This window comes from Heptranchias perlo, chromosome 1 (genome assembly GCF_035084215.1).
Source record: "Heptranchias perlo isolate sHepPer1 chromosome 1, sHepPer1.hap1, whole genome shotgun sequence".
Taxonomy (NCBI): domain Eukaryota; kingdom Metazoa; phylum Chordata; class Chondrichthyes; order Hexanchiformes; family Hexanchidae; genus Heptranchias; species Heptranchias perlo.
The window spans coordinates 174,586,933-174,614,573 of NC_090325.1; the positions used below are offsets into that span (position 1 = coordinate 174,586,933).

A 27,641-nucleotide genomic window follows, 5' to 3' on the forward strand; every position below is an offset into this window, starting at 1 on the left:
CATCCCCCTATCAATAATCTTTTGTGATCTGACTGATTTTTTTGCTGCTTTCAAACATCTTTTTGTTAATGCCTGATGTTTCCACTGCACACCTAGGTTTCTTTGACCACAAAATAGGTTTGGGTGAAGAAGGCCCTTTGACTCATTTGATCTTATTCATCCAGACTACCAATCTGAATCCTATACAATTCCCCATAAACCAAAAATGCTAAAGTTTTGAGGACTTTGCCACAGACCCCAGGAACAGCTACCCTCCTAGGGCTCTGTGTCCAGCAAAGGCCCAGTCTGCCATGAACCCCTCCAACTAACACCTTTGTCCTTGTGTTTATAGAGAAACCTGCATCTAGAACAGTATTCCAGACCTGGGCCTATATTCTGGCTGTGGTGTCCTGAATTGCTACCAGGCCGTAAGCCCCCTCCAGCCTTTCCCGCCCTTGCTCCAACCCAAACCCTTTGCTTCCTCCCAGCCTCAGTTCCACTTTCTATCACAACTGCTTATGTTATAGAGTCATAGAGTTATACAGCACGGATAGAGGCCCTTCGGCCCATCGTGTCCGCGCCGGCCATCAGCCCTGTCTACTCTAATCCCATATTCCAGCATTTGGTCCGTAGCCTTGTATGCTATGGCATTTCAAGTGCTCATCCAAATGCTTCTTGAATGTTGTGAGGGTTCCTGCCTCCACAACCCTTTCAGGCAGTGAGTTCCAGACTCCAACCACCCTCTGGGTGAAAAAGTTCTTTCTCAAATCCCCTCTAAACCTCCCGCCTTTTACCTTGAATCTATATCCCCTTGTTATAGTACCCTCAACGAAGGGAAAAAGCTCCTTAGTATCCATGTTTTCTGACTGTCTTTGTCCAGCCCCACCTCCAACAAAGTATATGTTACCTTCCATCTTCTTTGTACCTCAAGCCGTAAGAGATAAGAACTAGATATTGATATATAAAAAAGGAAAATGGGTGAGAGTCACACACTGGAGATATATAAAAAGAGACAGACTTACAAAATGATTGAGACAGAGACAATGAGAAGATTCATTTATGTGATGTAGGCATCATAATGAGAAAGATGTGTGATAACCATAGAAAGAGCATAACAAAAAGAATTGAGTCAGAAAGGAGCAGTGTTACAGGAAGAGATTTTTTAAATCTATGAGCAATGTCACAGGAGATCATCTAATTAATAATACATTGTGTGTTAAACATGGTGTAACACTCCTGTGATTGTAAAACAGCTTATCCTCCGACTCAGCATGATGCAATGTTGTAAAGACAGAAGTGTATACAGCAGTTCAGGGTCTACAACAATTAAAAATAAGCTATGGATTGCTGTGAAAAGCTAAGTTTGGATTGATTATCTTAAGAGATAGCAACTTTAGCGGTAATCAGTTTTTTTTAAAAGTAAGGGTTAGAGGCAGATTCTGCCACTTGTGACAGGGTGCAGGCATATCAAGTCCTTACTTAAGGATAGAGGCTCTATACCCCTCATTACCGTAACTATACTGTAAATTCACCTTCTCAGTATTTCCCTTAAACTTGTCTCATAGGTTTGGCAGTGGATTCGACATGGAGTAAAATTGGAAGATGATAACAGAACTGTCAACAGAAACCTCGTCCAAACTCTTGTAAAGGAATTAGAAACTGAATTACAAGAAGTTTTGCGTTGCTGCACTGACAAGTAAGCTTAATTTGCAATATGCGGGAAAAAAATAATCCATATGTCCACTAAAAATAGCTATAGAAAAGGCCAGCTTGATGCTTTATCCAACAAATGGCAGGATGCAGGTTTGCATCTCTTCCCCACATGGTGAGATCCTGGCTGAAATATCTCCTGGGATAGGCACTGATCAGGGGGAGGTGCTTCCCATGAGAAGAAAAGCTGAAGAGCGAATGAACTTGCCCAAATCTCATGCTTTTTTCTAAAGCAGCTAGGGCCTGAGTCAATCAGCTACTCACCTGTCTGGGAATGACTTATATTGTGGAAGGACCAAAAGAGAAAAATATTTCTGAACCTGATCGTTTGCTCCTAGTTGTAATAATAATTCTTCAAATCAATTTATCTTGTACCATGGGTAGGCTGACTAGGGAAACATCACAAGGACGCAGACACCCTTTAAAAGATTTTTGGGCAGAACCACATAAATTGACCCTTCTGACCAGCAGACAACTTAGCATTAATAAGTAATCCTAGAGAAATCCATAAAGTTCCTTAGTTACAGCATATTGGAGAACAATGTGCTGCATCATAAGAACATAAGAAATAGGAGTAGGTCACACGGCCCCTCAAACCTTCAAGTCAACTCTTGTAAAGTAGGGCTTTTACTTCTGTGGCATATTTCTTCAAAATTAAAGAAGTAACCCCCATGGTATTGTCTACATGACCTACCTCTCATTTGATGAAAACAACAAATTATGATCAAATATCTTTTGAACCAGAACATTCCACTAAAGCTGTGGCGTCTTTGGCACTGGTTACTATGGGCAGTAACATGCAGTTTGGCTGCAATTCAACCCCTATTAAAAGAGGAACATGAGTGCCCAAAGGCAGTTTTCTCCTTACACACTGCTTGGCCATATTGAATGCTTCTTATTTTTGGTTTAACTTTGGAGAGATGTAAACAGGATACACTTCTAAGTAAGCTATATATTGTTATGGCCTCCTGGAAAACAGCCTTGTATGAATGGGAAGAGATTTAACGGGCCAGCCCCACTGATACACAGTTGGGCCGGTCTGCTCTCCCCTGGGGTCTATGATACAGAAAAAGTGGGGTCGTTCTGTTCTCCCCAGGGTCTGTGATACAGGCAGTGGCACAGGTCTCTTCCCCCTGGGGTCTGTGATACAGACAGTGGGGCCGGTCTACTCTCCCCAGGGTCTGAGTTACAGAGACAGTGGGGTTAGTCTGCTCTGCCCCAAAGGCATCAAGGCAGATGTTTAGAAAATTATAGCATAGTAAGTTTTTTTTTAGTGCAAGTGATCAGCTGCAACGAGAAAGTAAACTTATTAATGTCAGCTGAGTCAGATTGTAGGTTCAAGCCCCACTTTTGACTTTACATAATCTAAATTGACATTGGAGTGCAGGACTAAGGGAGCACTGCATTGTCAGTGGTGCAATCTTTCAGGATGCACCCTCCCCCCCCCCCCCCCCCTCCAGAACCTCTGCCAAAACTCTCAGGGTCAGGAAATAGCCCTTTATTACCATTGCACTAGGCATCAAAGTTCCTTGTAGGATACACAGATGGCATGTCCCACAGGTACAACTTGATGGTTGGATGCGGGGGGACGAGGAAATTGTTGATCTTATTTGGGCAAGCAGAGGCTCAGCCTCCCGCAGGCTGCAATTACTGCAGGAATGAGCTAGAATGCAGATGGATATTTGGCCCCTATGCCTTGAGTTGTCTTGTAAAACTTGACTTGAGATACAACACTGAAGTTGTTAAATTTATTCTACAGATTACTGAAGAGGGAACATGTACACTATGTAGAACTATTAAAGTTCAATTTTTTTCATGTTAGATGAATACACTTTAGAATGAACCTTAAGCATTGCCATTTAACTAGTGATCACTGTCTTCTTTCCTCAGCTGCAAATGGCAACTGGCTGTTGCTTCTGAAATGTTCCTTGAAATTGTGCAGAAGCGAGATTTCCCAGAATTCCTCACCACATACCTGAACTTGGAACATACATTTTTAAGTGCCAACCATTAATTACATAGAACATGTAATCATAACACTGCAAAAGTTATTCCAGCAAAGTTTGTGTACCCAAAAGCAAGAAGTGGTAAGAATCCACATGCATTAGAGGACTTTAGATTTAATTAATCTCAGGATTAGCTCTACCTTCTATGTTGTGATATTAAGTTTTTATGTTCCTAGTAAAATCTGCAAGCCCAGTCTAAACTGAAGTTTGCAAGTTCAAATACAAAACCTCTAACTAGTGATAATTTGCCACTGCTGTAGGATTCAACTAACAAGTAGTGCACTGCCAAATACTTCTAAAATCCAGTATTTTTAAAGCTTTAAAAACAGTAACTGGATATGCCAGTACCTGTTGGCTTTCACTTGATGGATGAATAATTGACAAAATAACACTGGCTCTTTCACTGGTAACAATGTCATGTGAATTACGTACAACATGGGAGCCTTTATGCTCATGATGAGGGATGGAAGTGCAAGAAATGCAACATTTTGGGCAAACCCCCACAGATCAGAGACAGCAGTTAGATGTAGAGTACAGCTCCTTCTATGTGCCTCAAATTCAATCTCTGAAAAGCAGTTTCTAAAACTTGAAGCATTGCACCAAAATGGGGTGCAGGATATGGCAAGATGAATTGGACAAATTAGTCTAGATTATTCTAAAAACTATTTAAACATTCAGCAGAACTTGACAGAAATTAGGAAGGCAGTAATACAGTGGAATTCTGTTATGCTGATTACCATTACTGCTAATTGAAACAGCCTGAGGATCATTTATAGTTAGCCCAGTTGAGACCAAAGGGTCAACACTTCAAATTGACCAGTTTTTGGATCGACAGCAATGAATGGAACAGAAAATGCACCAACGTTCTTTTTACAGCACTTACAATTTGAGCAGCATGTCTGGGGGAAGTTGAGCAGCTATTTAATTAGCTGTTTTAAAGAGGGATCAGCAGTACAGAGATTCATATTTTCTGATATACTGATCTGTTGGTAATGTGATCATGAGAGTTACTGGCAGACTGAGTTGCTGAAACAGGATCCTCCTGTACTGTATTTTGTACTGGCCCAAAGCCGTTGGAGAACCAATCTTGGACAGCCAATAGAAATATAGTTAAATTTAACCTGTTTTCTGCACTAAGAAATTGCTTGATTTTGAGTAACAGAAAATGCTGGAAATATACAGTAAATCAAACAGCATCTGAAAAGAGAAGACAAGACAACCTTTTGGGTGCAGACCCATTGTTAAAGCCGTAGATTATGGCTTAGTTCAGAGCTTGTGAATGGGTACTGCTGTCCACCCCAGGAAAGGATTTACTAAACTTATTAACAGAAAGTAACAAAGTCAAACACTTTAGATTGAAATTTAAGTCCGGAAAATAGTTTTGATCAGTTAATTTTTACTTTTACCGAAGATGTGTGGGGCTGTGGTTTATTTTCTCAAATTTTAAACTGTTAGTGGCACTGAATGCATTAAAAAAAACACTTGTTCCATTCACAGATTTCCATTCCAACTCTGCCTATTTCAAACTAATACCTACTGCATTTGTACACAGGTCACTTACAAAAAGTTCCTTTTGCTACCTGTGCTTAAGTGTATGTGCATAGTGAAGTAAAGCCCACAATATCCTTGTTTAATTTTGAAGGGAAAAGGCACCATCTACCAGCAAAATAAGTCCAGGGCCAATGCCTCTTAACTTACATTCACAGGCATATTGTAAAGACATTATACATTCTCAGAAATTATTTTAATCTGTTACATTATGTTAGACACCAGGTATATCGTGTACTGTTTGGTGAATAACGCATTAATTTTAAGTTTATTTGGTGAATGTTTATGTTCTTCTAGAATAAAAAGTGAATATTCTATCTGGCAGAAAATTCATGTTCTAGTTCATAGACATCAACTGTAATAAAATAAAGGATTTACTAAACTGGAATGCTATAGCAGGTTCCGATTACAGAAAACCAATAGCAACAGACAAATATTCAAAACTCCCTTCACGGTTTATGCATCTTTACAGATTCAGCCTTGTTTGTGTATTGTTCTCCCTTATATACAGTTTTTCAAAATAATCTAAAACATAGCTATATTGTATTCTCAATGCTACGATTTCTGTATAAGTAAAATTGATTCAGACTTTCTTGTAATTTTTTTTTACACTTTCTAGAAGGTGTTTCATGTTTCACCTACTCCATTGATATTGCAAAATCATGGGGCAAATTCTGGGGTCGGGGGGGGGAATCTTGGAACTGATTTTTGGTGGCTGATAGAGAAAATGTTTAAGAAACAATGCGCCTACTGCTATAGTCTGACACTTCTCCATTTTCCACACACCCATTCCTGTGGTGTCTTGAGATTATTACATTAGGGAGAGTTTTGTACTGTGGGCGTAGCAACTGAATTGAGACTGACCACGCTTATTTCTAATGCTAAAAAAGGGACCACACCCTGTTCTTGTAGTAGCAGATAATCTTGACATAGCTTTTTTTTAAAAAAAGCCAACAGAATGCTGTTTAGTACAAAATTAGTTGAAATGCAAAGATTTTAGCCTGACATTGTGTTCATCAGCTGGGAGATGGCTTAAGTGGAAAGTAGCCACAATACAGGCTGTGGACATTCGTATTGTTCCTCAGATAACCAGAGTCAGGAAGAAATATTCTGACCCAAGCAAAAATTAGCATTGCTTTCTCTCAAGGCAGAAGCTCGACTGCAAGTCCCAGCCCAGCATTCTTTGGTTCTCCCTAGTAGCAGACTAGCCTGAATTTTACTGTGACTGGATAATGAAAAGGACCAAAGCATTTCTGCTTCCTTCCTGCCAATTACAGCTGCAGTGTAGTTTTAATCAGCCCACTGTACTGATTAAAACGATCACAGTTATAACACTTTCAGATGCCTATGACTTGACCTGTTTCAGACTATGGAAATTGGCACATCCTTTAGTATGTGAAAACTGCTTGTCTGCAAAGGACAGTATTACAAATGTACAGTTAAAGAATTATTCATTTAATTTACCACAGAAAAAACTATTTGTAACCTTCCAACCTAAAAAAATAAAATCTTCGAGCAGATCCCTATTTGCAGCAGTGAATGCAGTTAAATGCACGGAGAGTGGATTCTAGCATTAAGACTTATGACAAACATGACACGAACACTACCAGTTTATTAGATGCTGAATACAACCATTGCGGTTAAAATGGAACTAACCACATAAACAAATGTAAAATTTACATTTCATACGCTGTACCAGTACCCTGTGTGCTGGATGGATCTCAAAGACAATGAAAAATAAAACCCTACACAAGGCTCAGTGCTGAAATGGTTTAAGACATGAACACAAAAAAACCTCAGTGATCAAAACCAAATCCTAACAAGAGTTCAGGTTCAAAATGATCATACTGATGTAGACCCACTGATAATCCTAGCTTGTGAACCAATGAGGAAGTCCATCATTCACACCAACCTAGGAAGCTTTCTCTTGACAGACCCACAGCTGCGTTATTTGGATAGATGTACACAGTACCCTCAGACTTCAGCTTTAACTGCTTCAAGAGTGATCAGGAAAAAAAACACACAAAAGCCCTGCAACATTAAAATGGAACGTTGTGCAGTCTTTTTACTTGGTTTGTGTAGCCAAACTCCAAGTCAGTAACATAAGAATTCACAAACTCAGATTCAACTTCTCTGAAATGCATGTTTTGTGGATAACCAGCTGGGATTAGGACAGACTGATTACAAACAAGTTGCATACAATTAAAATCAAAAACAGGGAGTAAATCACATTTTCTTCATAAGTAACAGACAGTGCTTTAGAATCAAAATGCTGGGGCACATAATTTTTTTAAAAAATAAATCTCCTGGAAACTGAAATCTGCAAAATAAAACCATGTTAATAAATACCCCAGTTAGAACAATTTTCAAAAAAAACTGTTTATTGCATTGTATATTTGGTACCTTTTGCATTTCAGAACCATGGGAATTAATTGTAACTGCAGAAATAAAGAAGCAAATCTGTTTTTTTTCCAAAAATTCTGGGCCCCTTTTAAAAACATACAAAGTCTGGGGCATGCGTAAAACTGCAGAGCAAGAAGTATTCTTCGAAATGTTGGGCTTCAAGTACTATAATTGACATTACATAGAGGGAAAAACCGGTATCCAAGTGATCAATGTATAATTTTCTACATAATCTGTCAGGTAGTTACTGATGACAATCTGCATTAACAAAACAGTACTGAGTCTAAGACCAGTCCTCTAAATTAGAACATGAAACCAAGTTAATTTATCAAACAATTCCTACTTCACCCAAACATTTAGGATTTTAAAATAAAGTAGTAACTGTTCGCTGACTGCCTAAATGCACTACTTTAGATAGTCAATAAGCAGCATTATGGAAATGCAGACTCAGAACTGTTCCGTAATGCAGCTGGTGATCTACAGACGTACTAAATTTCTTTGTTAGAAAATCCCGAGGAATTTAGAAATGATGGTCAGTACATGCCCTAATTTGACTTCTCCCTTCTTCTCCCCCCTCAGTCTTCAATTCCAAATACCTATCCCTCTTTTAACGTGTTTTTTTTAAACTGGGTACATTAATCTGTACATCACAATTTACATCAGGTATTTCCTGTGGTCTGCATGTAGTTTCCGTTCATTTTCTGTCAGACACTGCTGCCCTGACATAAAAGTTTGTGCTTAGAGGATCCAGTGCTAGGGCAGCATATTGCTGACCGCGACAAACGCGAGAATCTCAAGACAAAGTAATGATTAGACTACATTTTTGTGTCACACCCAACTTTTTAAATAGCTCTCAATATTCTTTAGAAATTACGTTAAAAACCCGGGAAGCCAATTGCAAGAAGGGTGTTGAGTGCATTCAATTGATGTCACCTTTCCACTCACAGGGGGTTCACAAACACATAGTACAGAAGTCACCTCCAAAATTTCAGATAATTTTTTTTGAAGTCAGCAGGATTAAAAAAAAAGACCCCCAATTCTGAAAGTCTATGATCTGTAGGCATTTATGAAACCCTGACGCATATTTACAGATCCTGTCGATAAGAGTGGGGAGCTGACATCAGGTGTGCAACAAAAATGTGTTCACTTCAGTCACCGTCTTCATTCAGATCTCGTTGGCCAGTTCTTCAGGTTCGGTAGCACTATCCCCATTCACTGTGATCTTTACATCATCTTCGTATCCAGGGGGCATGACTGCTAGAGCGTAGGGAAAAATCTTGTGACACTGTGCTCTGTAGGTTTCAGCTGTTTCTTTACAGACTCCCAGACTACCATCCCGCACAGCTTCCAGCACCTTCACACAAATCTGAATCAAAAGAAATATATAGGTCAATCTTGTTTTAATATACAAACAAGGTAGCTGCAATTATTTTTACAAGTGTTGATTGATACTGTAGTACTACAGTATCAATCATGTGAGGCTATGTGCTCCAGGTACAAGTCACGGTTATCTTTATTATGGTACATTTAATTAAGACTGCATTTAACAGTCAGTAAAGTCATTTTAAACATATGACTAATCAATGTGCATTAACGGGAAGCATTCTCTTCTGATGGGCTCAGTGAATAAATTATTTTGTGTCACATCATTATACATCAGGTGGCTTGTGCTGTGGTCAATGCTGAGTTAGCTGATCTCTGCCAGGGTGGGGTCTTTATAACTGACCTCAGCTAGGAAAAGGAGGCTCTTTTCCATACATTAGTTAGAACCCCCAGGAAATGCCTGTCCCCTGGATGTCAATCACTGACTGATTAAGGAGCTTCTCATTGGTTGATCTAGGTCATTCACCTTGGCCTGCATCTAATTTTAGGCTGTAGCAGAGATCTGGTAATAGACAAAACAATGTAGATCAAATGAAAAACACTCACCTGGGTCAGTGGAAACCCCTCAGAAGTGGGAACACAAAGTCCATCTAGCCTAGATTTTTGCTGCAGATCCCATAGAGGAGATTCAAAATCCACAAAAAGCTATCTACTACATTAAGGTGGACCCCAGCTGAGTCAATCTTGATGATTGTACTCATGAGCCTGCACTTTTTCCATTACCTCTTGCAGAGGTCTGAGGGATTTTTGAAATGGAAGCCCTTTTCCTATGTCATCCTGCTTCCCTCCGAGAAAATGGAGCTGTGTTTGGCCATCTGTGGAAAAGCTGAGACACTAAAGCAACTATCATAGCCCCGCTTAAGTTAGTGTTTGAAGAGTACCTTGAAAGGTGTTTCATAACTGATACCTTGTTCTTTCTCTTGGAAGATTACTGGTGTCCGCATATGCTTTGACAAGTGATGGCTTCACTTGTAGCAATGAGCATTTAAATGTCAATGATTTGGGTGCGCTTATCTTTAAATCAGAAGAATTCCTTTGCTAGACCTATTGGAAAAGGGGTTTTCTGTATACAAGAGCTCCACCTATCTCATCAGCACAGCAGTATCTCCTGTACCAGGGACAATACAAGGTGCAAGTGTGTCTTCTGCATCTTTGGGCTTTGCATTAGGTTATGCAACAGAATTGTTAGATCACTCAACAGTTAGAGAGCTCCTAGCCACAAAATGAGCCAGTGAAAATAGGTAGGTAAAGCTAGGGGCGGGGGGGGTAAATCGCCCTCTTAGCAAATTGGGCGTTTTGATCCCGTTTTGAGTGATTTGCCACAGTCTGAACCTGGAAAACAATCAATTCATTGGGAGGATCCTTCACAAATGAAAGAGGGACTTAACTGAGCCTGTCCACTTTGGTGAGAGCAGTAAGCGTTTATCACAGGTCCCCCTACATAATCTTAAGCTAGTAATCAAAAATTAGCTGAGCAGAGAGCAAAAATCCTCAAAATAACAGTAATGCTACTCATTTTTCTTCACTTTCTCCCTTTATTCAGCTTCTAAAGGCAATCACTCATGCTGACCTATGGTTCGAGTGTCAGATCTACGTTACCACGCTCTATATGAACCTTAACAGTAAGCATGAGCAGACTACTGGATCATACAGCTTTCATTCCTGATACTGTCAGCAGGGGTCACGGGATAGTAATTAGTTACAGGAACCTTGAATGATTTTGCTCCTCCCTAAGCAGAGAATACGGAGGCCAACTACAGTGCCCTATATCAGTTAACTTGGTACAGACCCATGATCAAACCCAAGACCTTCTTGGTTGGCATGGCTCAGAGCTTAACTTGGTTAACAGATAAGACCCTACTCTGGAACCAAAATAACTGAACTACCCACTGAACTAGTGAAATAATACCTAGCTTGCACTCAACCACACATCTCTCTACTCAACCCTAGTCTAAGTTGTAGTTATCCACTTTAGCAAGTGCTATCCCTTGAGATAATTTACAGTACAAATGAATTAAGAAACTACATGGCACAATATGTGCAGTAATCTTTTGACTAATGAAGCTGAACAGATCCCACATTTGATTATAACTGATCATAACTACATCAGAGGTGCTTGAATTTGAAATAATCCACCTGGTCTCTAAGGCTTAAAAGTCCCCTGATCCTATTTATGACTGAAGAGTTGAATCCACCAACCATGTCTTTGTTTTACCTTTTTTCAGTTTATCTTTTTCTTTTCCAGTTACTCTTCTGGTTCTCTCTCATCACTAGCCATGATGTGGAGATGCCGGTGATGGACTGGGGTTGACAATTGTAAACAATTTTACAACACCAAGTTATAGTCCAGCAATTTTATTTTAAATTCACAAGCTTTCGGAGGCTACCTCCTTCCTCAGGTGAACGCCTTATAGATGGTGGCAAGGCTTTGGGGAGTCAGGAGTCACTCGCCGCAGAATACCCAACCTCGGAGCTGCTCTTGTATTGATAGTCAGTGGGTGTTAAGTTTTTTTTTCTGTGAAGACATATTAGAGGTACAGTAATGCTAATCTGTGGCAAAAAAAGGAACCGGTTTCGCTAGCAAATGTGGAATTTGCTAGCAAATGTGGAATTTGCTAGCAAATGTGGAATTTGCTAGCAAATGTGGAATTTGCTAGCAAATGTGGAATTTGCTAGCAAATGTGGAATTCACCTGAGGAAGGAGGTAGCCTCCGAAAGCTTGTGAATTTAAAATAAAATTGCTGGACTATAACTTGGTGTTGTAAAATTGTTTACAATCACTAGCCATAGGCTAGTAGAAGCAATGAGCCTCAGGAGGACTAGGTACTTTTACCACATTTTACTTTCCTTCTGTGAATTTCAAGGTGTCCTAAAGGAGTAACTCTAAGCTTCAGTTAGAAGATGCCAAGTATTGGCTTAGTAAATTCCACATTTGCTAGCGAAACCGGTTCCTTTTTTTGCCACAGATTAGCATTACTGTACCTCTAATATGTCTTCACAGAAAAAAAAACTTAACACCCACTGACTATCAATACAAGAGCAGCTCCGAGGTTGGGTATTCTGCGGCGAGTGACTCCCGACTCCCCAAAGCCTTGCCACCATCTATAAGGCACAAGTCAGGAGTGTGATGAAATACTCTCCACTTGCCTGGATGAGTTCAGCTCCAACAACACTCAAGAAGCTTGACACCATCCAGGACAAAGCAGCTCACTTGATTGGCACTCCATCCACCACCCTTAACATTCACTCCCTTCACCACCGGCGCACCGTGGCTGCAGTGTGGACCACCTAAAAGATGCACTGCACCAACTCACTAAAGCTTCTTCGACAGCACCTCCCAAACCCATGACCTCTACCACCTAGAAGGACAAGGGCAGCAGGTGCAAGGGAACACCACCACCTGCAGGTTCCCCTCCAAGTCACACACCATCCTGCCTTGGAAATATATTGCCGTTCCTTCATTGTCGCTGGGTCAAAATCCTGGAACTCCCTACCAAACAGCACTGTGGGAGAACCTTCACCACACAGACTGCAACGGTTCAAGGCGGTGGCTCACCACCACCTTCTTGATATCAATTAGGGATGGGCAATAAATGCTGGCCTTGCTTGCGATGCCCACATCCCATGAATGAATAAAAAAAAAATTCCAACAATCATCAGTGAACAACTACAAAAGTATATATGGACTATGGTTTACGCAAGGACAGTTTACAAATTCATTACCAGCAAATAATCACTAGAAATGGTGATCATTTAAACTAAATTTCACTATACACGCTGCTAAATGCTGCTTAGTACTATTCGCAGTGAAGTAGGGGGACAAAGGGTTATTTAATATTTCAGCACAACATAAATAATGTCTCTATTTTTAAAAAAGTCTAGTTTTGCAGTTCCATTTTCAACTTTTGAATTTTGGTCCATGTAGGCCAACAAGAGTGGAAGCTTATTTCTAAACAGATATACAAGAAACAAACAGAAGAGTCCACTAAAAGTCAATTTTCATAAACTTGCAAAAAGGTCATGCCCATTACAATGAGAGTAAAAATACTGGTAGTCACCTCATATCGTATGCATGTACCAATTGGGACTGCAGTACCTCCAATTAGTACCTGATGAGTCAGTGATCAGGAACTATTTGGGTAAGCAGTGTCCTACCCCACCTCTCATTTTTATTCTGTTTTCTCACCTTGCTAGCCTCTCAACTATGTTGCATCCTGCAGCCAGGGGGTGGAACAGCCTTAATCATCGGTCATTGCAGATTAAAAGCAGGCCATTTCTTTCCACTGACTGAAGCATGTGTGGTGAGGGGCCTGCAAGGAGAGAAAAATGGGAATTTGTTTTGCAAACAATAAATCTCACCTGGATGCCTCTCTTGTCTAGAAATTCATCAAGTCCTGTAGCTAACTCCACAGCCCTCTTTTGACTGGAAGGATCATTGTAGTACATCATTTTGGCAGCTGTAAAAAAAAGTATAAAAAGCTTTTATATCTTCCTGTGAAAAAAGTGATAGGTGCAATATGGAACAGAGGGTAGGATGAAGGACATAAGCCCAAGATCCTGCCATGGTCTGCTCAAGGTTCCAAAAACTATAGCTAATACATTTATTACACATTCAACTTGGTTTCCTTTAAGAACTGAAAGCTGTTGTGTATTTATTTAATGCAACACTGGGCCTACAGGTTTCAAATAATTTATCCATAACATCAAACCCAGATTGGTAAAGGGCATTTGGTCAATCACACTTAGCCCTTCCATAGTGTACTCTACCTCACATGGTGAAGAAAATCTTTGCATTAAAAATTCCTTGATTGCTAAAGATAATCAAGCAAGCCATACATTCAACTTAGGTCTGCTATTTTGCAGACCATATTCTCCCTTATCCTAAAACACATGGATCATGTCTCAGGACCTATGCTCTCTTGTGGAGAACGCAATAACCTCAGCAAGGATCTAACACCCTAATCACCAAATAGCACTTCCAGACATTTTGCAGCTCCTTGAAAAAAAGGTAATTGTTTTGGCCACAATTACTTATAGTAGGGATCTCCCACATGGAAGGACAACATGTTTAAAATCAAGTTTATTTCATGAAAAAAAAATTCCAAATTAAAATATATAAACTAATTAGTTTGTCTTGCCATAATTCTGTCCAATAGGCAACCAAATACACCCTCTGTAATCAACTCGCTACCAATGGGAGATGTAGGAAGCAATTGCAAGTTGCCATCAACCATAACGAGCCTGATAATTTTTGTGAGGTGATGCCAACATTAACTATGTTCAACCTATATGGGTATACTTTAAAACAATTAGTGAAGAAATAAAGGGGAACCACTTGGAAAATTAAAGCCCATTTTTCCAGCTTACCACTGCTCTCCTGATCATAAATCTACATGTGCACACTTTCACTATGGACTGTACCACTATTTGGTAGTAACTTAATAAGTAAGGCATTTTTATTACACAAAATTACAGGATTTTTACCTGTGATTTGGGGATCAAATTCACAATTACATCCATTTTTCTGTGAAAATTGTGAACAGTGGCCTTGATTATAGATCACCAGATAACAATCAGGACTGGAATACTAGCCGATTCTCACCCCTCCCTCATTTTGATAGAGGACAATGAGGCCAAGAGTAGTAGCCTAATAACTGCCCTGGCTGGGACTGGCTAAGTCATTAAAGTCCAAAAACTGAACCTGGCACCTTCCTGGTCTATATGGTTCAGTAACAAATGCTGCATGTATGGAGTCATCAGGGAAAGTTGGGGCTCATTTTAATGAGCAAGATTTGTTTTAAACCATGCAGCTTGTAGTATTCCTTTAAAAATTAACTTGAATGAAATTTCTTCTGTGGCTATTGTAAAATGTTGCCACCTTAGTGACTTCTACCACAACAACATTTAAATACCTATATAAGAACATAAGAAATAGGAGTAGGAGTAGGCCAATCAGCCCTTCGAGCCTGCTCCGCCATTTAATAAGATCATGGCTGATCTGATCCTAACCTCAAATCTAAATTCATGTCCAATTTCCTGCCCGCTCCCCGTAACCCCTAATTCCCTTTACTTCTAGGAAACTGTCTATTTCTGTTTTAAATTTATTCAATGATGTAGCTTCCACAGCTTCCTGGGGCAGCAAATTCCACAGACCTACCACCTTCTGAGTGAAAAAGTTTCCCCTCATCTCAGTTTTGAAGGAGCAGCCCCTTATTCTAAGATTATGCCCCCTAGTTCTAGTTTCACCCATCCTTGGGAACATCCTTACCGCATCCACCCGGTCAAGCCCCTTCACAATCTTACATGTTTCAATAAGATTGCCTCTCATTCTTCTGAACTCCAATGAGTAGAGTCCCAATCTACTCAACCTCTCCTCATATGTCCGCCCCCTCATCCCCGGGATTAACCGAGTGAACCTTCTTTGTACTGCCTCGAGAGCAAGTATGTCTTTTCTTAAGTAGTCATGATGTGGAGATGCCGGTGATGGACTGGGGTTGACAATTGTAAACAATTTTACAACACCAAGTTATAGTCCAGCAATTTTATTTTAAATTCACAAGCTTTCGGAGGCTACCTCCTTCCTCAGGTGAACGATGTGGAAATTTCCACATCGTTCACCTGAGGAAGGAGGTAGCCTCCGAAAGCTTGTGAATTTAAAATAAAATTGCTGGACTATAACTTGGTGTTGTAAAATTGTTTACAATTTTCTTAAGTATGGAGACCAAAACTGTATGCAGTATTCCAGGTGCGGTCTCACCAATACCTTATATAACTGCAGCAGTACCTCCCTGTTTTTATACTCTATCCCCCTAGCAATAAACGCCAACATTCCACTGGCCTTCTTGAACACCTGGTGCACCTGCATACTAACATTTTGATTTTCTTGCACTAGGACCCCCAGATCCCTTTGTACTGCAGTACTTTCCAGTCTCTTGCCATTGAGATAATAACTTGCTCTCTGATTTTTCCTGCCAAAGTAGTAGCAGTTATTGTTGAAGTGCAGCCTCAATGAAGGAATTAGGCTTGTATTTGTGGAGTGTTCCAAATGTGCAAAAATTAAACCTTGAAAATATAGAACAATGGAGAAGTGGCGTTCACTTCTGTAAATTTAACAGAAAACAAAATGACATAATTTCAGGGCACGATAGGATATTAGGACCCAGGTTCACAACCACAATTCCCCATTAGATGAACTTCTAATCTCAGTCATACTATTGTGAAGTACCAAGTTGAAGCCAAATGCTTTCCAGATGGACAAGGCAGATTTAAAAGTGATGGGAGCTAAAGAACAATGCTGGAACAAGTGCACGTTTGGTACACATTCACTTGTTTTAGAAGGGCAGCAAGATAAAACGCAAATGAGGGAACTAAAGAGAAGGGGGGGGGGGGAAAGAGAGAGAACTTCAACAGACTTTGTCTGAAACTTTGTTCATGTTAAATAAAGTACAACTACAAACAGAATTGTTGATTCATGTGTACAATTTCTTCACAAGTCATTTGCCCAAGATCCCATTCAATCATTTTCATTTTTTAAATGAGTTACAAAAAGAGGATCCATTAATGTATTTCTATTCGAAAGGCTTTGTTTAGGGGAAGTCTGGAATCCTGCACTGGACAAACTGGAAGCACTATTTTAAAAATATATCCAGTTTTGTTATTTCCAGTTTGTTACCTTTTATAGCTGGCAGTAAATGTGAAGTGACGACATGGTTTAAACTCCATTAATGGAGCTTTCCTCAAAGAAACGCTCAGATGAACCACTTTTGCAATAAAACCACTATATCTCTTTTTTTGCAGCGAATGACTAATTTTGATTACATTGCCCATTTAGAAGAAGCTGCAAACAGACAAGAAATTAGTTTATAGGTGCGTAAAAGATTTGTGTTTTTTTTTAAAGACGACAATAGGCAGGAACAAGTAATGTTAGACCAAAAATGAATGCAGACTTCATGAGTGGCAATAAAATGTTTCTATTAAAATTCTCAAGTCTGATAACAGCATAAAGTGCACCAGTTATACACCAGGAATGTCCCAGGTTTAATCTATGGTCTGTGCTGAGTTAGCTGATCTCAGCATGGGAATTGTTGGGAATATTAAAATTGGCTTCAGCATCAATGAGCTCTGAGACAGAAAGAAAGAGGTGAGATAGGGAGTCTTACTTATGCGCACACACACAGACACAAACATAGGGAGGGTGGGGAGGAGATGGGAGGACATTGGCAAGGATTGGATCGGGTTGACACTCACACAAGAACCACCACTTGAGAAATGTAGAGGACAACTGCTGGCACCAGTGGAATTGCTCTTCAGCAGGAGTCAGAATCTTTATTAGAGAATTGGGAGGTGATTGAAAAGAGGAAGAATTGGGTGAAAAGTAGGTTTTTGCATCTATTAGTGGTGATAGTGTGAATCTGCTTTCACTTTACATGTCATCACCAACTAATTAATGTGTAACAAGAAAATTTGAATCATTTAAAAAGGGACTTTCCTCTCCAACTGAAAACATGTTAAATGTAGCAATTATAATCCATCCTGTTATCTATACAATATATAGATTCAATAATCAAGGTAATTTCACTTACCAGCTAACCTGTGTGGGATTGAGTTCAAGTGCTTGCTTAGGAAAGCCTCATTAAAACTCTTTGGATTTGTGTCTCCAAACAACCTGCTCATTTGCTGTGTCAGCACTGTTTGAACAGCATCAGGCACATTTTTACTCTCCGATACTGTAGTGGTAAAAAAGAAAAAGTTGGCATTTTAGCTGTGTATGCATTCCTTTCAACAATAAAATATATACTTATTTGAACGAGACACAAAATAAACACCTTAACTTTTAAATTCACGCCAACATTTTAATTTTTGTTATAATTAAATATCCTTTGAGACCATCTATGTAGCACATTATGTTTGCTATAATGTTTTAGTCTAATTAAATATTCTGTTCAATCCTGTGATTTTAACAATGTGCAACACAAATCTCAAAAAGGCACGCCTTGGGTGGATGGCAAACAACTGATTAACCTGCAGCACAATTAAAAAAAACTGATTAGCTCAAAGGGAAGTTTTTATTTTAAAATCCAACCTATTGTTTCAAATGTCACCGTAACACAATTTTAAGTATCAAAATAGTGTCCCTTCTCTTTTATGAATTTACCAATTTGGCAACAAGGTGAATTGAGACTTTTCTTTACAAAACAGCATAAAATTAAAAGAACAATCTTGACGTTTCTTTAAAAAAAATTCTAGTCCCCAGGCAGCAAACAATGTTCTCATTGATGTTTCAACAGGGTTCAAGGTAACAATCTCAAATTACCCTTCAGGAAGCACCCAAACTCAAATCACCATCTGGAAATGAAATCAGAAACTCACCATATGTGAAATTATGAAGGCAAGCTGCCACAGTGTACTAATAACTGTGCATTACAGCGTAAATGATCTATAAATGCAAATCATTTTCAAAAAACAATGTTGCATCAATGTATCTTGTACATAAGAATGCACTGTCATGTCTCAGAACATTATACAACAGCAATTGATCTGTTGATTGATAAATTATGGCCCTACTAGAACATATATTGCACCAAGCTGCTCCATCTCTGGCCAATATTTTTGTTAACATTACTTGATAATCAGCAAACAGAAAATTCTTTGAATTATTAAATCTGCATGCTAAGTTGAACAGATAAGTGTGCAAGACAGATCAGAAAGGAGAGCTATTACTTAGTTAAGTGGACACTAACTAGTAAGTGTGCTTATGCTTAGAACAACACTACGTTTAGTCATGACAAATTGTAGATTACAATAGTTCACCATACCGGCTTTGAAGAACCGAAACAGACACTCGTGGAGCCATGGGTTGTCAGGATCAATGGCAAACGCTCTCTTGACTGACTGCAGCATCAGAAGGAATTTCTCTACAAAAACAGAAAAATAAAATTACATGTTGTTGGAAAGAAAAACAAAAATAATTGTATTTATGTAGCGCTTTATGTCTTTGGGACTTCTCAAAGAGCTTTACTACTAATGGGTTTATCTTTGAAGTGCAGACTCTGTTGTTATGTAGGCAATGTGGCAGCCAACTTACACTGACCTAGACATTGGGAGAACCCCTTGCTCTTTGTTGAATAGTGCTGCGGGATCTTTTATGTCCACCGGAGGATGCACACAGGTCTGCAGTTTAATCGGCATCCAAAAGATAACACTGAAGTGTCAGCCTAGATCAAGTGCTCATGTCCATAGTGGGGCTGCAACCTATGACCAGGTATGCTGAATGCATTCATACTTCTACACATCCCTATACAGATTAAATAATGCCTGAACCATGAAGTTTTGTAACATTACAGTATTATGCATTTTTGAAATCTTTTACATTGCAAAAGTAGGCAAGACCACAACAATCTATTACATAATTGAATTGTAGAAAGGTGAGAAATTAAGCAATAAGCAGTCAGTCTTAAATTTTTTACACGCAACCGGGCAATAGAAGAGAAAGGGAATAGTTATCTGGCAAGATCAAGTTACCACTCTAGCTTCCAAACCTGTTGCAAGTAATTACGCAATACCTACAAAAATACTCATTCTTTAACATCTGCTTTCTCCAATTATGATCGAGGACAAAAGCTTTTGAATCCGGATTTCATAAACCGCGCTAATTTCCTCCCCCAACCATAAAACTATTACTCCATCTCCATAAAAGCCTTTATTTTTCCCCTTCCCAATTTTCTGACGTCTTCTCAGGGTGCTTAATGTTATTGGGGTACAACTGTATAGGCTCCAGCAGCCTTCCAATACCTCCCACACAAGTGCTGTGCTATCCTTCACGTTAGCTTTGACTATGAATATTGGCAGTCTAATCTGCTGTGCAGGATATGACAGCCAAGCCTAATACAGTTTTCACATGTGCTCACGCTCGTCTGGGCTACGAGGTGATCGATGGGAACCCTGGTTAATGTTCGTATGTGGATGTCAGGTGAGGGTGGAATCGAGCAAAACCAAAAGCACTGAAGCCAATTATAGCACCACAACTACTGTCAGCCCCAAGATTAGATAATTCAGCAGGCAGGAAATCAAATCTGTAACCTTCTGCTCTACATGGTTTAGCACATGAGCTGTTGCTTTTATCCACGAGGCCAATAGAGTCAGAATTATAGGCAAGTTGCAGGTGTTTTGGCAAGAGACCGAGCATCACATTTCTAATTACTTACCTTTTCTATAATAGATCTCAAAAGCAAAAAGATGGGTTTCAATTTTGTTCTTTACCAAGGTTTTCAGTGGTGTCAAAAATTTAATGGCTTCTTCAAGTGGATTGTCCACCTATTTAACAGAAAACAAAGTTTTAATATGGGTATAAAATCAAAGTAAACAAATTTGTGGTCAGTTGACAGCTTTGTATTCTGATGCACAAACATTAGAACATAATGTTTACATACTATAAAAATCCAATGTACTGGTTTTGGTGCTGGAAAGCTCCAGCTCCAATGTTTACACTGGGTGGCTGGAAACCTCAGACTATCTTGGCGTATAAGCTTTTCAACCTGGGCAAGGAAGCCCAATCGATCTTCCCTGACATCCACACAATAGCACATTCACCAAGTTCACGAGATAGCAATTAGGAGTGAAGAACCTGTCCATTTTTCCCCCATCTCAACTCGGGAGTGCTGCCAGCCTGGTTTAGATCAGATAACGCAGCACAGAATAGAGTTTGAGCATGGGATCATCTTGGGCCATATGGCTCAGCTACTACTAGGGCTAATACTGAACTATCAGGTGATATATTTTTAATATTAGCACTCAGAAAATTAAATTTAAATAAGGAATAACTTTGGGCGGGGCAAGATAGAGGGAGGGGGAAAAAAGGATTTGGGTTCAAAACCACAAGCCCTTTCAACCTCCAAAAAAATAAAATTTGGACTAAGTAATTTCAAAAAATATATCCACCGATAGCGTTTTTGGCACATGCAGGAGTTACTCTATCTACGCTACACAGAATGTGGAATTCAGGGTATCCACTCATACACAGAACAAAACTATAGATTGTCTACCTTTGCTAATTTTTCAGGTACAAGCTCCTCCTTTTGTGCACCAATCTCCTCCTCATCCTCTTCCTTCTTCTTTCGTTGATTTTTCAGCTGCTTTTCCTTTTCTGCATTCCTCTTCTCCTCCTCCAGCTGTGCCTTCTTCTGTGCCCGACGCTGCTTGTTCCGTAACTTCTTTAGCTCTTTATCTGAAAGATTTGCTGCAGGGAAGACAGACATTCAACACATTTTGGGAATGAACAAAATAAAACCGTGGAACGAGTAACCCATTTGTTGTTCAGAATCGACTCCCATCTCCACAGAGAACAGGAATGGAGGAAGAACAGGATAAAACGATTTAAGCAAAAGTTGACTATACCTGTATCAGCCTCCAATTCTTTATTCTCATCAGTTAGTGGATGATCATGAAGTTTCAGGTAGATCTCAATAGCCACCTTTGCAGCTTTAAAATAAAATGGATGACACCGGAGCACATCTTCTAGTTTAAGTAAATCCACATAAGACCTCAATGTCATTTTCCTCATGCAATACGTGTGGAAATCAAACTGGTCGTCTGTAATTTCTGCAAAGTGCTGTTTAAAAAAAACCTCAAATCAGCATGGAATCAAACAAGTGCGTAAAGGTAAACTTCTTAGTCACAGGTTTATTAATGCTACATTTTTTACAACTTTGTGGATGTATGCCGTTTCCCAGCACATATATGGAGCAACTTTTCTCAGTTCGAGAACAGTGGTTTGCTGAAAGATGGCTAAATAAGAATGAAAACTAAGATTTAAAGATGTTCTAACTCTCTACACCAGCATCATTGTTGCCATTTGGGGATAGACTAGCACAACGTAGATGTTTTTACCAATTAGGAATTGACTCATTGGGGGTAATTTTAACTTAATCCGCCCGTTGGGAAACTGACAGGATCAGATGCAACGCTGGTTGAAGTCAATGCAGAGTAATATTGATCGGGGTGTAAAGCTCACGTTCCACCCGATCCCATGGGTTTCCCGCCTGGCAAGTTAGAATAAAAATTACCCCCATATCAGTAATGACACTGCTTCAAAGTCACCAAGATCATAATAGAACAAATGACTACTAGTAGCCATTTCTGCAGTCATTCGATCACAGTCGAGAAAAGCAGCAAAATTTCAATGTACAAAAATATGGTGTATGAGCTTTTGTTTTTAAATGGAACAAAGCCAAACTAGAAAAAATCCTGTATGAAACATTATACATTTCAGATTAGATAGGGCATTTTCTTGCGTAAAATTTGACTAGTGTTACAAATTGGTGTGCCAGGTGATGAAGGATAGAATACTAGAGCCTGATCTTCAGTTGCTTCCAAGCCTTTATTCAGAGAGATCAACACAACCCATATCCTAGATAAGCTCTCTTATAAATGGATACGAGAGCCCCCAACTGATATGTACCACCTGAATAGAATTAACACTAATTGATATAAATCATGGATACAATTAACAACTAGTAAGATTTGCTGTGTTCAGTTCCAACAAATTTATATCCTGTTATTGTGCAATAGATATGATAAACTCTTCACCTAGCTTCAAGATAGTCCCAAGCAAAGTTCTATTTTAGTGAATGCACTTGCCATACCAGAACTTTCATGCTACATTTATGTTCACAACTATGTAAATATGGTGCCTTTAATTCCAGCACACAGCCATGGAATCCAAAACAGCTCCAACTGTATTCACAACATCAAGACCAACCATAGATGGTCACCTGGCAGAATAATGTTAGCTTCAGCCATATTGGAAAGAGTCCAAAACACCCAGAATTCAATGCATGTCATAATGTCACAGCATGCATCAGAGCCAACTCATTTTCTACTGAAGAGTTGGATCTCTCGTTTACCATGGCATTCAGAGTCAGTAGATTCAAGGCTCAAGTCTACAATCAAACATGAAAATACTCAACTGGAGGAGGGCTAATTTCAGTGAGTTGAAAGGGGATCTGGTCAAGGTGGACTGGAATCAAAGATTGGCAGGTAAAACAGTAAATGAGCAATGAGAGGCCTTCAGAGTGGAGATAGTTCGGGTACAGACTAAACATATTCCCTCGAGGGGGAAAGGATGGGCATCCAAAGCTAGAGCTCCCTGGATGACTAAAGATATGAGAGTAAAATGAAACAGAAAAAGGAAGTTTATGATAAATGTCAGGCTCATAATACAGTAGAGAAACAAGCTGAATACAGGAAGTACAGAGGAGAACTGAAAAAGGAAAGAAGGGCAAAGAGTGTGTATGAGAATAGGTTAGCGGCTAACAAACGGGAATCCAAAAGTCTTTTTATAAACATATAAAATAGTAAAAGGGTAGTAAGGAAGGGTGGGGCCGATTAGGGACCAAAATGGAGATCTTCTAGTGGAGGCAGAGGGCACGGCTGAGGCACTAATTGAGTACTTTGCATCTGTTTTCACTAAAGAGGATGCTGCCAAAGGAGGAGGTAGTACAGAAATTGGATAGGATAAAGAGAGGTATTTGGAAGGTTGGCAGCGCTCAAAGCAGAAAAGTCAACTGGTCTGGATGGGATGCATCCTAGATTGCTGAGGGAAGTAAGGGTGGAGATAGCAGAGGCTCTGAACACAATCATCCAATCCTCCTTAGATATGGGAGCGGTGCCAGAGGACTGGAGGATTGCAAATATTACATCCCAATTCAAAAAAGAGGACGGGGACAAACATGGCAACTACAGGCCAGTCAACCTAATGTCGGTGGTGGGGAAACTTTAAGAGAGACAATAATCAGAGACAAAATTAATTGTCTCAGTTTCTCCTCATTTACTCTATCAAAACCCTTCATGATTTTAAACACCTCTATTAAATCTCCCCTTAACTTTCTCTGCTCTAAAAGAGAACCCCAGCTTCTCTAATCTCTCCACGTAACTGAAGTCCCTCATCCCTGGTACCATTTAAATCTCCTCTGCACCCTCTAAGGCCTTGACATCCTTCCTAAAGTGTACCCAGAATTGGACACAATACTCCAGCTGGGGTCTAACCAGTGATTTATAAAGGTTTAGCATAACTTCTTTGCCTTTGTACTCTATGCCTCTCTTTATAAAGCCAAGGATCCCATATGCTTTTTTAGCGGCCTTCTCAACTTGTCCAGCCATCTTCAAAGATGTGTGTACGTATACCCCTAGGTCTCTCTGTTCCTGTACCCCCTTTAAAATTGTACCATTTAGTTTATATTGCCTCTCCTCATTCTTCCCACCAAAATGCGTCACTTCACACTTCTCTGCGTTAAATTTCATCTGCCATGTGTCTGCCCATTTCACCAGTCTGTCAATGTCTTTCTAAATTCTGTTACTATCCTCCTCACTGTTTATTATATTTCAGAGTTTTGGATCATCTGCAAACTTTGAAATTATACCCTGTATACCCAAGTCCAGGTCATTAATATATATCAAAAAGATCAGTGGTCCTAATACCAACCCCTGGGAGACATCACTGGATGCTTCCCTCCAGTCTGAAAAACAACCAATCACCACTACTCTCTGATTTCTGTCCCTTAGCCAATTTCGTATCACGCTGCCACTGCCCCTTTAATCCCATGGGCTTCAATTTTGCTAATAAGTCTATTATGTGGTACTTTATCAAACGCCTTTTGAAAGTCCATTACACAACATCAACTGCACTACCTTCATCAACCCTCTCAGTTACTTAATCAAAGAACTCCATCAAGTTAGTCAAACACAATTTTCCTTTAACAAACCCATGCTGACTTTCATTTATTAGCAATACTTTTTCAAGTGCCAATTAATTTTGCCTCAGATTATTGTCTCAAAGTTTAAGCAATCGAAGACTGTGGTAGGCACCCAATGTATTCTCCAGTGAGTAATTGACCATAATTCAAGGTTAACCATTAAGCCTGGGCTACACTAACCCATACACAGCAGAGGATAAAAGAAGTGGGTTTTGGCTCGTAAGAGACTATATGCATGTGGAAACTAGTCTAGAGAAAGGTGCGGCAGTCCAACTGCAAGTGAATGCTCACTTTTTAATTGATTTTCTCTCTCTCCCCCTTCACCCCATTTCTGAAATGGTAATATATTTAGTTCGACCATAAATATATTTCAGATTTTCTAGAACTTACCCTCTCTATTTCATGACACTTCTTCAGAGATTCTCCATATTTGCTCATTGACTGATAGGCCAGAGCACATTCCGTCTGGAACCACATACACTGCATCTCATTCAGATTGTCCACTGCAGCTGTTCCTTCCTAGAAAAACAGGGTTACGTTTAAACGTTGCAAACGAGCATGTAACCTGGAAGTTCAATTTGACACAAAGGGTGGAGATTATACCTTGACCTAGCTAATAAAATAATCAGATGATGTAATGATTAAGGAAACTGTGAAAATAACTCGGTGGCAAGCTTAGCCAGCTATTCTTGGTTAAACAACCAGTTAAACTTTTAAAACGATGCATTGCATGTGTCTACACCATACTTCATGTGGTACACAATAATTCACATTTATTATAGAATGTGTTTTGAAAGTTCTCTTTTCCAAAAGTATCCTTGCCATCAGCTATGTAGAGTATCATGCAAATCATTTACAAGTGAATTACATAAAATCAAATGCACACCACGCTATCTGTAAACAACCTGTAATGCAATTTATATTCTTAATAACTACGTTTGTATTATACAATTATCTAACAATGAAGATACCAACTCTCGTAAACTTGGAGCACATTTCCTCAGCTTCCTTCACCAGGTTGGCCTTTAGCATGTATTTAGCACATTTGGAATTTATAAATCTGTCAGCTGTATCCAAAGCCTGAGCCTCATCCATCCATTTGGCAGCTTCCTTTATGTTTCCAGCATGCTACAAGCAAATACCAAAATATTAGACAGAAGAAATTAATATAGTTTAATGTTACCAAAATTATTGCAAACTCAAATCTTAGTTTGCTTACATTTACAAAAGTGCGTGTATTGAACTACTTAGAAGTTTTTTAGCTTCAAATTAATTACCGATTCAGTAACCTTTTAAATTAAATCCTTTATGATAAACCAATTTACAATCTTTGTATCCACATTTAACTTGTTTTTTCTAAATTTCCAGTACCGTAGGAAAAATAAATCTATTTAAAAAAAAAGACGACACTGCCATTGTTGGTATAAACTGAACAGAAAGAAATTAGAAATATTAGAACTTAACAGATTAAATATTCCAAAGTTTAGAAACAGTCTCAGTAAAGACCAGAATTTTTGTTTTATATTTTTACCTTGTAGATTTTGGCCTTGACAAGGAACAATTCTATGAGAGTCGGGGTACTCTCAATTGCAGCATTGATGTACTCCAAGGCCAGAGAGGGTTGCCCAATTCTATCATAATGTTGGGCTAAAAAGTACTGGACCCACAATCTGGTAGTAGGTGGTTCTAGGTTTCCATCATCTATAAATGAAGGGGAGGAAAACTAAGTTCAAATAAAAGCTTAAGTCGTTTCAGGGCAAGCTTGCAAACCAAAGGCAAAATTATACAAGATGGTTTTCATACTTTTGAACAACCCATAGGCTGACTGCCTGTACATTCAGTCACCGTTCACAACTCATCTATTTCAGAGGATTTTAACAGCACAAGTTAACAAAACTGGACAAGTGAGCAAATCCCCAATAAACTTTTTAAAAATTCGTTCATGGGATGTGGGCGTTGCTGGCGAGGCCAGCATTTATTGCCCATCCCTAATTGCCCTTGAGAAGGTGGTGGTGAACCTTCCTGAACTGCTGCAGTCGTTGTGGTGAAGGTTCTCCCACAGTGCTGTTAGGGAGTTCCAGGATTTTGACCCAGCGACGATGAAGGAACGGCGATATATTTCCAATTCGGGATGGTGTGAGACTTGGAGGGGAACGTGCAGGTGGTGTTACTCCCATGTGCCTGCTGCTCTTGTCCTTCTAAGTGGTAGAGGTCACGGGTTTGGGAGGTGCTGTCGAAGAAGTCTTGGCGAGTTGATGCAGTGCATCCTGTGGATGGTACACACTGCAGCCACAGTGCGCCGGTGAAGGGAGTGAATGTTTAGGGTGGTGGATGGGGTGCCAATCAAGCGGGCTGCTTTGTCCTGGATGGTGTCAAGCTTCTTGAGTGTTGTTGGAGCTGCACTCATCCAGGCAAGTGGGGAGTATTCCATCACACTCCTGACTCGTGCCTTGTAGATGGTGGAAAGGCTTTGGGGAGTCAGGAGGTGAGTCACTCGCCACAAATAATGTAGGCTGTACAAAACATTGAACATAAAACATAAGCCTTGACACTGATATATGGATACATTCTGGAAATAAAAATTAGAAAGAGGAGTGGACAAGTTGAAGCAGCACATACGACCCATAGAACCTTCCAGCACAGGAGGCCATCATTCGGACCATCGTATCTGTGCCAACTTTTGCTAGACCAATTCAAAACCAATTCCACAACCCTGCTCTTGCTCCAAAGCCATGCATCTTCCTCTGCTTCAAATATTTATCCAATTTTCCCTTAAAAAGGTGAAAAGGAATTTCTTCTAATTTCTCTCCTCACTGATAACTTTAAATTGATGGCCCTTCATCATCAACACCCCAAAGGTAAC

General features: G+C 39.6%; 2 protein-coding genes across 3 annotated transcripts in view; one reads left to right on the forward strand and one right to left on the reverse strand.

Annotated features, from left to right (window-relative positions):
- The window catches only part of ugl (ureidoglycolate lyase), a 71,477-nt gene extending 65,642 nt beyond the window's left edge, over positions 1 to 5,835 (forward strand). For both annotated transcript variants that reach the window (XM_067994055.1, XM_067994063.1), the window contains 2 exons: positions 1,545 to 1,675; positions 3,580 to 5,835. In XM_067994055.1, the coding sequence (XP_067850156.1) occupies positions 1,545 to 1,675; positions 3,580 to 3,703 (255 nt within the window). In that variant the 3' untranslated portion in view covers positions 3,704 to 5,835. The remainder of the gene's footprint in view (positions 1 to 1,544; positions 1,676 to 3,579) is intronic.
- A 1,002-nt stretch (positions 5,836 to 6,837) lies between these two features.
- naa15a (N-alpha-acetyltransferase 15, NatA auxiliary subunit a) overlaps positions 6,838 to 27,641 on the reverse strand; it is a 65,068-nt gene continuing 44,264 nt past the window's right edge. Inside the window, exons 11-20 of the mRNA XM_067994044.1 lie at positions 26,310 to 26,479; positions 25,754 to 25,906; positions 25,169 to 25,297; positions 21,423 to 21,636; positions 21,071 to 21,264; positions 20,234 to 20,342; positions 18,845 to 18,943; positions 17,612 to 17,755; positions 13,389 to 13,486; positions 6,838 to 9,012 (exon numbers count right to left, since the gene is read on the reverse strand). Of these exons, the coding sequence (XP_067850145.1) occupies positions 8,812 to 9,012; positions 13,389 to 13,486; positions 17,612 to 17,755; positions 18,845 to 18,943; positions 20,234 to 20,342; positions 21,071 to 21,264; positions 21,423 to 21,636; positions 25,169 to 25,297; positions 25,754 to 25,906; positions 26,310 to 26,479 (1,511 nt within the window). The 3' untranslated portion in view covers positions 6,838 to 8,811. The remainder of the gene's footprint in view (positions 9,013 to 13,388; positions 13,487 to 17,611; positions 17,756 to 18,844; positions 18,944 to 20,233; positions 20,343 to 21,070; positions 21,265 to 21,422; positions 21,637 to 25,168; positions 25,298 to 25,753; positions 25,907 to 26,309; positions 26,480 to 27,641) is intronic.